The following is a 14,818-nucleotide window of genomic DNA, read 5'->3' on the forward strand; positions in this document are numbered from 1 at the left end:
TTAAATAGAAATGAAGACCTTAACAATTATCTATATAGATAATATATGTGGATTGAACCACCTCTATTAGAGCTTGGCGCACATCGTGGCAGGACTAGTTGTCTCAAAATCTTCACATTTAATTGTATGTTAGCCTGTATTTATAATGCTTCGTTTGAGACAGTTTTTTTACTGCTTCTTGAAGCAGCTTTCTAGTACAAAAATTTTAAATTTTATATTAAAAAGCTGTTTCAAAAAACAGTAAAAAAAGTCGTCTCAAACAAAGCCTAAGACTCAAATGCTTTGATAACTAATTAATCCTGTGCTCAAACAAGCTTATTTGATGTTACAGAGTCTTGCAAGTGGCGCTGAAGGAAGCTAGATGAAAGAAGATAACTGGTATATCTGCGTATAGCTTGAAAGCCATGGGACTTGAGCATGTAAAGGCTATTCCGAGAATCTCAGCTTCCAGCTCTGTTTAACTTCATTGACTGTTCTTGCGATGATTTGGAGAGGATTATAGTTTTCTTTCTGATCGGATAGTATTTCTATGGACTTCTGTATTTTCCATTCCATCTACTTCTTCAAGCAGGTCTCTTGATTTATTGAACTATCTGATCATAACCTGATGGCTTCAGGAGGGAGATAGAGCCAATTGTGTTAGGTAAGTTTAATATATAAACGTGTAGTTCAATATGTAAGAACACTGGATGCTTGTTCATCTTGTCTAATTTTAAATGGATCTTTTCAGTATATAAACGTATAGTTTCTTTTACCATGACATAATAAGAAAGAAAGAGGAAAAAAAAAAGGTCTATTTCAAGCAATATGTTTCATAAATTTTATTAAATCTTTTTTAGATGTAATGATTTTAATTTCACAAAAATAAATAAAAAATTATAAATGTTCAAAATTTTTTTGTTCCTAAGTAACTAAATGAGCATTTAGGCTTCTTTTGGATGGAGATAAAAGTTAAATTTCCCTAATACATAACCTTACAAGTTTCCTATATAATAATTGATATGATAATTTTATTTGAAGAGCAATGCGTTATTAGGCTAGACCCGCAATGCTTTATGGTTCAAAATGTTGGATTTAAAGAAAAACATAAGATTAAGTTAAGTGTTGCATAGATGAGTATGCTTAGGCGGATGAGTTATTTTACTCTTAGAGATATGATACGAAATGAGCATATAAGTGAAAAGGTTGGAGTAGTTTCAGTAGAAGATAAGATTAGAGAGAGAGTCGCCTTAGATGTTTTGGTCATTAAAATGATGGCCTTTAGATAACTTAGTTAGGAAAGTAGTTGTATTAAATTTGACTTATGTTAAGAAAGATAGACGTAAAAAAATTTAGTTATAAAATATTAGAAATGATATTCTTTATTAGATTTAAATGAGAATTTAACTTTTAACACGACATAATGAAGAAAAAAGATTCATGTAGCCGACCTCAATGATGGGATAGACTTGATGTTGTTGTTATGTTACTTTGAAAAAAATCCAAATAGTAAAAAAAAATACTTGTTAGAGATCTATGTTGTAATTTGCTATACTAATATATTAAGTAAAAAAAGTATGATTAAGTTCAATTTTATTGATTAGTCATCACAATTTTATGAGATCAAGCATGAACATAAATACAAAATTTAGAATTTTAATTTTTTCGAGGAATAAATAATGTAAATATTTATTTAAACGTGAATATCATGGCTTCATTTAGATAATTTTTTACTGTTTTTAAAGTAATTTTAGTATAAAATTTTTTTATTAAAAATTTTCGTATAAAAAATTATTTTAGAAAGTTGAAAGAAATATGTCCAAGCCACAATAAGACATGTAAATTTAAATTCTTTTAATTAAATATGAAAATATAAATATTAATAAAAGCAACGCAGTTAAAATTTGGATCAATCTATAGGGTTTTTTACATCCATACAACTTTATAACATCTATTTTACATATTTAACACCCTAAACATTAATATTCCATTTTTACCCTCAACACAATTCTATCATCAGATATACCACTTCATCCATACCGCCGCTCACGATGTTATCCATTTCTCGCGACCTGTAACTAGAGGTATCGAAATCCCCCATCCAGCGAGTCTTCCCTTCCCCGGCTACACTCCATCTGTTCCGTTCCGATCCCTAGGTCGAACATCTCCAGGGTTACCTCGGAGCAGAAGGCGTTTACCTTGTGTGGTCGGATTGCTCCACATTTGTTTCCCCTTTGTGAATTTTGTGACCTAAGTCACTGCCGAAGGTAAAGTTCTTCAGATTGCTCGGCCTGTGCCGAAGTTTTCTTACCTGATGATAGAATTGTGTTGAGGTGGTAAAAATGAAATGTTAATATTTAGGTTATTAAATATGTAAAATAGATGTTATAAAGTGGTACGGATGTAAAAACCTTAAAATATATATAGCGTAGGCAGACTGACGGGAGCGAATTCTGAAGCAGGGTGAAGTGCGTGATAATGGCGTGGGAGAGCGATCCGGAGGACTTCTCACCGGCGGCCACCATCGTACCGTTCGATCCGCCACTTCCCCTTCTGAGAGGGCCCGTGAACGCCGCGCCGGGGGATGACCCCTCGTCTGGATCCTTCGTCCTCGCCTTCAGGGACGCCGCGAGCTGGCGTTCAGCATATCGGGCCACGGAGTCCAAGATTGTAGAGCAGTGTAAGGTATTCATCTTTCGGTCTCGCTCCAATTCGTTCTTTGTGCGTTGTTTATGGACAATTAAATCGCCTTTTTTCTTAAAACCCTAATTTTTTGAATTTTGGTTGGATGGTTTTATGTTGAGGGTTTGGAGCCAAACAATAAACTCGTTGTCGTTTTCCTCTGCGTAGGCAGCTTGACAGTGTGCGCATGCTTCTCTTTTGTTTTAACGAATGGCTAAAATGTGGACTTTTGAGTTGCTGGAGTAACATAAAATTTGCGAGGTCGCATTTTTTTCAGATCTCATATGGTTTCTTTGCTTTAAAGCGTCTATAAGTTTGTTTGATATGGGCACATTTGTCTGGTTTGATTTATTTTAGAACTTGGTCTTTTGATATAATTACTAGAAATGTGATAATTTCTAGGTATTTTAAAGTTTCTATGAGTGGATTTTGTTTGAAGGCATTTGTTATTGCAGCTGGCCGAGCTGACTGGCTTTAGTATTGCCAGGCAGTAAGTTAAAACAGTTGCATAAAGTGAACGAGGAGCACAAAACCAGCTCTTGGCTGCAGAGTTTTGGCAGGTTTGATAGAAAGTGGCTCAAAGTACATTTGAGTAGCTTAATTTAGGTTGTGTGCCCATTTTATGCCAACTTAAATCCTAGACTGTAACAAATCGCTATTATAGCCCTTTTCACCTTTAATTGGTGTGGCAATTCCTAACTTCAATTAGGCTTTCTTTTTGGCATCCCATGCTATTTTTGCTATTTTCCTTTCATTAATGTAGATAATTCAGTTTTGTTGAAGGCAAGTTGAATGCTTCCATAGGTTCCTAGATGAGGTGAGGCTAGAGAACCTCTAAATCCACGTTGAAAATTACCTTCACTAAACTGTTATCTAAGTGAATGGATAGCTTTGACGTGCTAGATAGTGGGGCATTTTAGAGGTGGTTGTTAATGCTTTAGAAAGGAAGAAGAATTTGTTTTTGATGATGACAATATGCATGGGCTGATATGAAAAGAACATCTGGAATTAGCCAAATAACGATGCATGCTAAAAAATGAGTTTGATCAAATGTAAGTGCAAGAGCTTCAATATATTAAGTGGTAATTACTGAGGATGAAGATGATGAATCTTAGGAGATTGTAAGGGACAAAGGGTTACGAAGTAATGATTAAGATTAGGCAACGATGATAATAAAGATGGAGTAGATAGTTAAGCCTTTTAGATTATCCCTGATAGAAATGATTTAAATTAAAGTAGTTTAACTATTTAAGGTATTGTTTGATAATGTCATTAAAGTTTCTGATTTATGATAATATATTTAGCAATTTTGTCCAGCTTGCAACAAAACATGAAAAATTATTATTTTCCTTACATAGTTGAATGTTATGACTTCCATTTTATTACCTTTGACAACATTTCTCATATAAAATAATATTATTAAATGAATTAACTATTTCATTTTAACGCCTCATTTCATTTTTACAAGTTTCTAAAATGTCAAGTTTGTGTAGTCATATTGCCTAAGGGTGCCTGGTGCCTTAGATTAACACTAGATCGTAGTTTTTTTTGTTTCAAGGAAATGCTCAACCGGACCATACAATCATGCAATAGGATATCGGCTAGGGTACTGTGCGTTACTGCTGATTTTATGTTCTGATCTTTTTTCTCTTTCAATTTACCGAAATAGTTCACATATGCAATGAGAGTCTTTTTATTCACGTAGATTTTTGGGCACATTGATTTCTTTAGAATTGTGTCATTATTATTGTTAATCTGTAGATGATGCTCAAAGGCAATATTAATAAAAAATGGTCCTTTAAGAGTTAGACATCATGTTCATAGAGTAATGTGATCAGCATGTCCTTGTAATCATCAATGTTTTGTTTTACCTTCACTGCAGCATGTCTTAATGAATAGTGCTTTTACTGCCAAATATTAGACTACGCATTTGTGAAGATAAAATTTTGGGGGATTGAAATGCATGCCACAAATTTTTTTATGTATTGACATATTTAATTCTTAAATACTTTTATTTATTTATAGAACATCTTAGTGTCTAAATCATATCGAAATATATGCATGAAGAAAGATATTTTACTCTAGATAGATTAATGTCAGTGGCATTCTTGATGCGATTTAGAAATTCTAGTGTTATATAAGTAAATATAAAAATTTAGATGCTAGATATAAAAAAATATAAGAATTAAGTGGTATATATATAATCCCCTAAAACTTAATGTTTAGATTTTGTTTGGAAAACCAGTTATTGCTGGAAAAGTATATTGAAAACTGAAAAATCCCTCTTTAAAAAATTGCTTGTGGTCTCATTTGGTAATGCTGTTTAGCAGCTTTGCTTTTCAAAATCCTAACTATGGCCCTTGATTTGTGTAAAAAAAAAAGAAGTGTAAAAACCATGCACAACACATTTATAGAGCAAATTGCCATCTTTGTAAAAATGATCCCGTCTTAATTTTGTAACAAATAGCACAACGTAGATTCTACACAACATTACCTAGCGAGCCTAAGGTGAAGTTGTTTCTACCGTTGAGCTGTTATTTATCAGTCAGTGTGTCTTTTAGGTGTTTGTTTGCGATGCCATATATTTTGTCTGAGAACGTTGGATTAAAATGGTCATTTGTTATATCAATTCATGATAAATATTATCTGAGTTTGTCCTCAGATGCTTTTTAAAAAATGCTAGAAATAATGGCATAATAAAAAAAGTTGTGTTTTAGGATGAAATAGGATGTCATGTGATAATATGATCAATCAGTTGTCTATCACACATTACTATAACAAGGAAAATCAGCACTAAAATCAAAAGCCGATTATACACGACACCCTTATAGTAGTTTATTGAAAAGAGCCTTTAAAAAAGCAAAAACTTTGAATGTTGTTGTACCTATTTGCATATTAATTAAAAAAAGTTAATTAGAATGCAAGTTAGGAGAATGCAACATATAATGATGCTTTATGTAAATGTCAGTAACATCATATATGTAAGAAATAGAGGGCAAGTTTAGGTTTTTATTTTATGGACTTATTATCTTTGTGGTTTTATTTGCCTGATGTTTGCTTATTAATCAACTTAACAGCCCCAGAACAGCCTCTATACAGAAGGGAAGGGAAGCCAACAAAACGTATTTTGGTTTTATGGATGTTGAAATAGAAATATGAATATAACTTGACAAAAGTATTATGGGCATGTAGGTAAAATGTTTATTTTGAAAGGTAAAGCTCTGACCATTCCACGACCATTCCATTCCTCTGGAAAGGGAGGATCAGTAACCATGTCATAAATGACTAAGTTTGTGAAAACCCGAAAAATGTCATTTTAGACATCGCACACTTTAGCGCCGCGACGAGTTTTAAGTGAAAAATTCAATATTGTCGGATTTCGATGGAAATAATTTTGAAAAATTCTACGCAAAATTCTAAGAAATTTGATATCTAAAACTTGTATTTAATTTTGCTTAATTTAGGAATTAAAATTCATATAAGTTTCATAATACCAATAATAGCCTTAAAGGTTATTATTGCTTGGAATGTTTAAGTGAGGGTAAAATGGTCAATTGCAAAATCCCTAAACCACCAAAGCTTTAAGGGACCGAATTTTATTCGGTCCTTCGGCCCCTCATTCGATCCGTGCAGCCGAAACCGAAAGAAGGCGCACGGAAGGGAGAGAGCGGACGCACGCAAGGCGACGGGCGGCGGCTCCGACGACTTCTCCGGCGAGATTCTTGGAAGGGATTTGTAGGAGAAAGCCTAAGGAACATTAAGGTGCATTTCTAAACTTAGAAATCTTTGTTTGCCATAGATTTTTGAGATTTTAGGGTATTGTGGAATCATGGAAATTTCTTTAAGGAATTAAGAGGGAAGATCTATGAAACGATTTCATACTTGAGAATGTGCTTTTCTCTAAGGATTTTTAGGGTTTCTAAAATTTGGGTTTTTCTAAAATGTTGCTTTTTAGAAAATCTCTTAACAAAGTTTGTTCCTAAGGGTTGTGGGAGTATTCTAATGATGAAATTTTGACATTTTTCATAAAATATTAATTTTTATAATTTTAGTTTAATTTAAATCCGAAAATATATTAATTTAATTATGAATTAGGTGTAGGAGAGAGTTTGACATGTTTATGTGAGGGAATTAATAAAAATAGGTTTTCCAAAATTAGGATATTAGGAAAATTCAAAAATAGAATTATTTTAAATTAATTTAAATTATGGAGAAAGTGTTATTTTGATTAATATTAAGTAATTACACAAAACTATGAATTTTTAAAATATGTATAATTGATTTAAGTTTTAAGTGAGAGAGAGAGAGTGAGGGGGAGAGAGAAGTTAGGGTGATTTAGAATGATAAGGAGAATGCTATTTTGATTTATTTTGTAGATTTAAAAAAAATGAAAAATTGATACTTATAGGTGATTAATCGTGGTGAAATCGAAGGAAGGACTAGCAGGAGAAATCGGATTCCAAACTTCTGTAAGTATTCATAGTTCTTTAATTACAGTAATATCTCTTATTTTCTCACATGTTATATAATTTGATAGCCCCAATCTTAATTCTTTACTCGTATCAAATGAATGATTATGCAAATTACATGTACATTTTATGGCCTTACTTGATAAAATTTATGTTATATGAAATGAATTGATATGAAATGATATGAATGTTATATTGAATGCTTTTATGTGTATGCTAAAAGGATGGAGTTCACCCCCTTATGGTACTAGCTGGGGACGCTGTACTCATGCACGTTAATATGATAAAGGATATGAAAAAGGAAAATGGTAAAGGAGTACCTTTATGGTACTAGACGGTGACTCATGTGATGGTTGTATTATATACGAAAAGAGAAAGCTAAGTATAATGATATGAATATGGAAATGAAATGAAAAATATGGCTTCATGTTATGATATGTTTAATGTTATGTTAGTATAAAATCATTTTATGTTATGTTCATATGAAATTGACATCCAGCATATTACATAGTTGCCTTGTTTACTGTAGTTTAGAATTGTGTATTACTTACTGAGCTTTAGCTTAATGTTAGTTGTTAACATTTTCAGGTAAGCTTAAATTAATCAAATGAGTAGAAGGGGTGACAATGTTTATCGTAGGAGAGGAGCTCCGGAAGAAAGGTAATTATGAATTTATTGAGTTTTACATTTATGTGTTTTCAAAATTTGATGTTTAGAGGCTTTTTCAAATTATTATGGAGATAGATTTAAAGATTAGATAATTTAACCTACAGTCCGACCTTTGTTCCCGCCTCTCATGGCGGGAACAAAAAAATTTGATGTTAGTAATTATCTAATCTTTAAATCCATCTCCATAATAATTTGAAAGAGCCTCTAAACATCAAATTTTGAAAACACATAAACGTAAAACTCAATAAATTCATAATTACCTTTCTTCCGGAGCTCCTCTCCTACGATAAACATTGCCACTGCTTCTACTCATTTGATTAATTTAAGCTTACCTGAAAATGTTAACTAATATTAAGCTAAAGCTCAGTAAGTAATAAACAATTCTAAACTACAGTAAACAAGGCAAGTGTGTGATATGCTGGATGTCAATTTCATATGAACATAACATAAAATGATTTCATACTAACATAACATTAAACATATCATAACATGAAGCCATATTTTTCATTTCATTTCCATATTCATATCATTATACTTAGCTTTCTCTTTTCGTATATAATACAACTGTTATAGGAGTCACCGTCCAGTACCATAAAGGTACTCCTTTATCATTTTTCTTTTCCATATCCTTTACCATATTAACGTACACGAGTACAGCGTCCCCAACTAGTACTATAAGGGGGTGAACTCCATCCTTTCAGCATACACATACAAGCATTCAATATAACATTCATATCATTTCATATCAATTAATTTCATATAAGATAAACTTTATCAAGTAAGACCATAAAATGTACATGTAATTTGCATGATCATTCATTTGATACGAGTAAAGAATTAAGATTGAGGCTATCAAATCATATAACATGTGAGAAAACAAGAGATATTACTGTAATTAAAGAACTATGCATACTTATAGAAGTTTGGAATCTGATCTTTTCTGTTAGTCCTTCCTTCGATGTCACCACGATTAATCACCTATAAGTATCAATTTCTCATTTTTTTTAAAATATACAAAATAAATCAAAATAGCATTCTCCTTCTCATTCTAAATCACGTTAATTTCTCTCTCTCCCTCACTCTCTCTCTCTCACTTAAAACTTAAAGCAATTATACATATTTTAAAAATTCATAGTTTTGTGTAATTAATTAATATTAATCAAAATAACACTTTCTCCATAATCTAAATTAATTTAAAATAATTCTATTTTTGGATTTTTCTAATATCCTAGTTTTGGAAAACCTATTTTCATTAATTCCCTCACATAAACATGTCAAACTCTCTCCTACACCTAATTCATAATTAAATTAATATATTTTCGGATTTAAATTAAACTAAAATTATAAAAATTAGTATTTTATGAAAAATGTCAAAATTTCATCATTAGAACACTCCCACAACCCTTAGGAACAAACTTTGTTAAGAGATTTTCTAAAAAGCAACATTTCGCAAAAACCCTAATTTTAGAAACCCTAAAAATCCTTAGAGAAAAGCACATTCTCAGTATAAAACTCGTTCATAATTTCCCTCTTTAATTTCTTAAAGAAATTTTCATGATTCCACAAAACTCTAAATTCTTCATCTCAAAAATCTATTGACATAAAGATTTGTAAGTTAGAAATGCACTTAATTGTCCTTAGGCTTTCTCCTACAAATCCTTTCAAGAATCTCGTCGGAGAGCCGCCGTGCCTTGCATGGCATTCCGCCCTCTCCCTTTCGTGCGCCTTCTCTCAGTTTCGTCGCACGGATCGAATGAGTGAACCGAATAAATTCGGTCTTCTTAATGCTTTGGGGTTTTTAGGTTTTTGCAATTGACCATTTTACCCTCACTTAAGCACTCCAAGCAATAATAACCTCTAAAGGTATTATTGGTATTATGAACTATCATATGAATTTAATATTCCATAAGATTAAGCCAAATTAAATACAAGTTTTATATATCAAATTTCTTAGAATTTTTCAAAATTATTTCCATCGAAATTCGACAACATTGAATTTTTCACTTAAAACTCGTCGCGGCGTTTTGAAAGTGTGGCGATGCTCAACGGCATTTTTTCGGGTTTTCACAATCTTCATTCCTAATAAAATTTCCCCGAAATTTACATAACTTCTAGTTGCAAAATAACCCAACAGCTTCCATTTCATTAACATAAACCTCAACATTGAAACAGAACAAACTAAACATCTGAAATATTTTAACAAAATAATCTGATCAATCCCAAAATATTTGACATGACATAACGAGATAAATTACAAAATCCAAAACATCAAATTTATCATTACAAGTTACAAAAAATAAACTATAAAGCCATCTCAATTGTCATTGTCAGCATCTGCAGATCCTTCGGGCTCTTGCTGAGTAAAGTGTAAACTCGCGGTCTAACATTCTGCCTAGATTGATTTTGTACTGAACCTGCAACTGATGGTTCTATCATCTTGGGTTTTTCATAATTCCTCTGTGAAGATGCTTCAACTGATCTCATTCCTCCTGAAGTCTTCTGAGCAAAAGCAGGACAATATTTTGCTATGTATCCAGGCTGATGACACCAATAGCAAGTGTTGGAACCAATCAAACATTCACTTTTATGTAATCTGCCACACTTAGCACAAGGTTCAGTGACTTTACTTACAGTTGCACCACTACCTCCACTAGAACTAAACTTGGGCTTCTTCCCATTTGCTCCCTTAGTGTGGTTACTTTGAATATCCTCTTCAGAATTCTTCCTTTTCTGAAAATCTCTTCTCCTCTGAGTACTCTGCAAATCCAGCTCAATCTTTCGTGCTCTCTCAACTAAAGTAGAGTAATCTTCAATACCCAAGGGAACCAATGGCTGTCTAATGCTATCCCTCAAGCCACAAAGGAAGCGGTGGCATTTCTCTTATGCATTAGAAATTAGATGAGAGGCATACCTAGAAAGCATCATGAATTCAGCCTCATACTCTGTGATGGTCATTGTCACCCTGCACCAGTCTATTAAATTTGTCTTCCATTGACCTCCTAGCAGTCATTGGTACATACCAATCTCTAAACACTTTGACAAATTCCTCCCATGTTATTTGGCTGCTAGGTCTCCCACCAAAAGTTTCTTCCAACTGACTTTTCCACCATCTTTCTGCTTCCCCATTGAAGGCATAAGCAGCTAAGGCTACCCTTCTATCCTGGCCGGGTCGTGACAAAGTTTAGGCCCCCAATTGTGGGCACATCATTTGCTTGATTTATCACTTATGATGTTGACATTAACGTATCAAGGGAGTAGGAGGAAATGCCATGTTGCAAGTTAGATTGCAGAACTATGGGATGCATAAATTTTGGAACTCAGGTAAAACAAAATGTCCTAAATTATTAGATTGTTATGCTATATATATAAAGAAAATTAACAAAAAGGTTTCACAAATAAACCTTAATTATATCCCCATTAAAATAGGCTTTTTTTGAGAAATTTGAAGGGCATGCCCAGTACTCTACTTGGTAACCACATGGAAGGGAGGGGAAGCACATTGAAGCTATTATTCTTAATGGGACATCGAAAAAGAACTATGAAATATAATTTGACAAAAGTGACATGAACATTTAGGTTAATTTTCTGTCCTGAAAAGCTGCAGCACCAATAGCCATGAAAAGTCATTCCAAATTTTGATTGAGCTTTCAAAATCAGATCAAAGCCTGCATTTGGACACTATAAAATTATTAAGGTTCTTTTAACCCTTCAAACGGAGCTTTAGTCACATATTTCTTTATGTAAAAATTGAGTTTTCAAGATTGACATTGCACAACAACGCTGAATTTAAAGTTATGAACTTATGATTTACATAGGCCATTGAATGCCACATGAGGTTTTATCGTGTTTTTGGGTGAATGAATTGGAAATTTTGTGGATTTATTGTTGAGCTTAGTTAAAAGTTTTATCATGATAACTTCCTTTGCCATTTATTCTTATTCTATCAGTTAGTCAATCATATTTATTATTTTCTTTGTTAAAAATTGACATGGATTGGATTGCCAAAGTGATATGGTCTATCACTTTTTAATATTTTTAGATTGCTATCAAGATAGTTTTCGATCTATTATGGAAATTTGATTTTATATATCCTATAATGCTTAAAATTTGTAGAAACATGGCTGTTGTTTATTTCTGGAGAACATATGACCAAAAGTTTTGTTAGAATCAAAATGCCTCCTGCTCTAGATTGTGGACTATTTTTTTTTTAAAGTTTGTCGCTACAAAATATTGATTTGAATAACATTCATTCAAAAGTATAAAGCATATGTGATAAAAAAATTAGATTCTTGATTTAGTTTTATTTGAACCCTAATTGAAAATTAATCTTTCATATTTGATTTTTTTTTTCGATCATGATTTGAACAAGGTTTGAATAAGAGATTATTAGAATTTTTTTTAAAATAGTTGAATTATAGGTTCTTATAATGTTCATTCAATATTCGAATAAGGTTTGAACCTTTTAAACATTAGAGTATAGTATAGAAGATAACAATTATAATAGCTATAATACAATGGATTTTAAGGCAAAAACTGCCAAGGTTAAAATTTTAATAAGAAGCCTTATATTAAGTTAAAGTAGCTATATTGACATTTTGAGTATAATTGCAACTTCTATAAAACAAGACAAAATTAGATACAACCGACTACAATAAGAACATTTATAACACAGTTATATCATTATATAATACCTAGATTTGATAATATGTATATCACTATAAAGTGCTCAAATCTGACTATATCTATATCACCATAAAATGTGCTCTTGAAGATCTTTAGAATTGAAATCATTTTCATCAAGCAATAGCAAAGGTTTGCTCGATTTATTATTGTAAATTCAAGCCAACAAGCTTTGCATTGATCTTCAGTAGCATATCCATTGAAATCGCATATCTATTGAAATCAGTTGCACATCCACTGAAAGCAAAATAATGCCTCCCCCTCCCTACATGTATGATTAACATCAACACTTTAAGATACTGTGTGCTTGCATCTCATATTTAACATGATGATGTCATTAGTTCAAATGGCTCAAAATACCTTATGATTTTTTCCATCTTACCCCTACCTCTTTACGCAACTCAAGCATGCATTGTGAGACAACTCAAATGGGTTAAATCACAAAGGAGAAGCGGAGTACAAAATAATAAATTCAAATTTTGGTCGAAGTTCATCGAACACATGATTGAAACTTGATCAACCTTGCTAGAGGTTGTTTAAAGCAATGTCGTATTGATTGAAACTTTTAGTCTTGATCGAGCTATCTTTGAATTATGATCAAATACTTTTCGACTATTGTTTGATCATATTTCTGAAATATAAAGAAGTTCTGAAGAATATTTGATCTATTTCAATCAAGGGTAGAATATGTTTTGAGCAATATTTGAAGCTAGTAATCTCATATATAATATTTTTTTAGATTTAGGGTTCAAATTATAAACGTATAACATTGCTAATTGTCAATTACAATTGCCTGCTAGCCAGAGTCAGAGATAGGAGATGAAAATATTGCATTAAAATTTTGCCTTAGAATTATCACTTACAAATGAGAATAATCGGAGAAGAAGGCCTTGAAATTTCAACGGGTTGACCAATTTCTTGCATGAAAGGTTCCTTGTATAGGGAAATTCAAATTAGGAGGGTTGTTTTGGGTATTTTGCTGTTTTTTTATGTTTTAAGGAGGATTGTAAATCGGGGGTTAGGTCATCTTGTATTAGTTGAAGTTTGGAGGGTTCTTATGAGTGTTTGGGCTCTTGTTGCCGGCTAGGGTAGATCAGATCCTCTCCAATTGAGGATTCATTTTATCTTGTGTCTTTCTCCTATTTCATCAATTAAAAGGATTTTTCTTCGTTATTTCTCTTAATTCTTCTTGTAAATTGCATTTGGAGTGCTGTAACCTCTTCTCCAAATGAAGATCCATTTTATTTTGTTTGTCTTTTTCCTATTTCATCAATTTAAAGGATTTTTTCTTCTGTTAATTTTTGTTGGAGATTGTATTTGGAGTGTTGTAACCTCTTCTTCAATTGAGGATCCATTATATCTTGTCTTTCTCCTATTTTATCAATTAAAAGAATTTTTTCTTCCGTTATTTCTCTTAATTCTTCTTGCAGATGATATTTGGAGTGCTGTAATTTAATTTCAACAAAAGGGAATTATATTTCTGCATCCACTTCTGACCCAACTCATTTATAATACCGAGTGTTCTGGTCTTCTTATACTTCTCTCTGCATAGCTGCACTTTGTCAGCTTTATTGAACTCGTTTGGTAGATTATTACGACTTATTTATAATCTGTAATCATAGCAAGATGGGTTTGTATAAATGAAGGCTGGTGCTCGTGCTGGTTGTTCCATCAGCGTCTCCAGCAAGTGCAAGACCCCCTGGTGGAAAATCATATTAGGTACCAAACAAATGGATTTCAAGGAGAGGGAGCAATGTGAGGAGCGCGAGATGTCTGCCTGCATGGCTTTGGCTGAGGATGCTTGCATTAGTTTTGCCAAGGAAAAATGCAATCATGCTTTTCAGAAAGCAAGAATTGCCACTGAAAGCTCATCAGAAGTTGGAAATGCTGCACTTGAGTGAGTCTCAGTGGAAGGGGAAATTATTGGGTTGGGACACTGGACGAAGTCTGGAGTACAATGAAAATGTGCCACTCACCTCTTACTGGGTATTGAGCTCAGTATGAGCTCGGTACTTCACAGTACCAGTACTGAGGTACTGCTCGGTATTGTGAAGTATCGAACTCCATACTTCACAGTATCGAGTTTAGTATTACTCAGTTCTCTGAAGTTCCGAATGATAAATTTTGTCCAGTGTTCGGACCCAATAATCTCCCTAGTGGAAGATGAGTGGTTAACCAACTACAAAGGTTCTAAGCTATTGATGGGTTCTTTTGTTGACTGCACTTCTTAAACTGTTTTTATGTGCTTTTTTGTGCTGCTTACACATTAAGGATGTTTGTTCTTGTGCTGCTTACTTTTTTGTGCTGCTTACACTGTTTTTTAGAAGTAAATTTTTAAT

General features: G+C 32.7%; 1 protein-coding gene across 1 annotated transcript; it reads left to right on the plus strand.

Annotated features, from left to right (window-relative positions):
- Positions 1 to 2,440: 2,440 nt before the first annotated feature.
- Positions 2,441 to 14,534, plus strand: LOC110104834. The gene is made up of 2 exons (XM_020834100.2): positions 2,441 to 2,664; positions 14,126 to 14,534. The coding sequence occupies exons 1-2, from the start codon at positions 2,458 to 2,460 to the stop codon at positions 14,378 to 14,380; spliced, it is 462 nt and encodes a 153-aa protein (XP_020689759.1). The 5' UTR covers positions 2,441 to 2,457; the 3' UTR covers positions 14,381 to 14,534.
- Positions 14,535 to 14,818: the final 284 nt, after the last annotated feature.

The sequence above is a fragment of the Dendrobium catenatum genome, unplaced genomic scaffold (assembly GCF_001605985.2).
Source record: "Dendrobium catenatum unplaced genomic scaffold, ASM160598v2 original_scaffold_268049, whole genome shotgun sequence".
In the NCBI taxonomy this organism is placed as follows: domain Eukaryota; kingdom Viridiplantae; phylum Streptophyta; class Magnoliopsida; order Asparagales; family Orchidaceae; genus Dendrobium; species Dendrobium catenatum.

What these genes read in the sequence shown, in the direction of transcription:
- LOC110104834 (XM_020834100.2), top strand. Translation starts at nt 2,458, where the DNA reads ATGGCGTGGGAGAGCGATCCGGAGGACTTCTCACCGGCGGCCACCATC. An exon ending in AGATTGTAGAGCAGTGTAAG is followed by an intron (nt 2,665 to 14,125) that starts GTATTCATCTTT and finishes GTATAAATGAAG; the next exon opens with GCTGGTGCTCGTGCTGGTTG.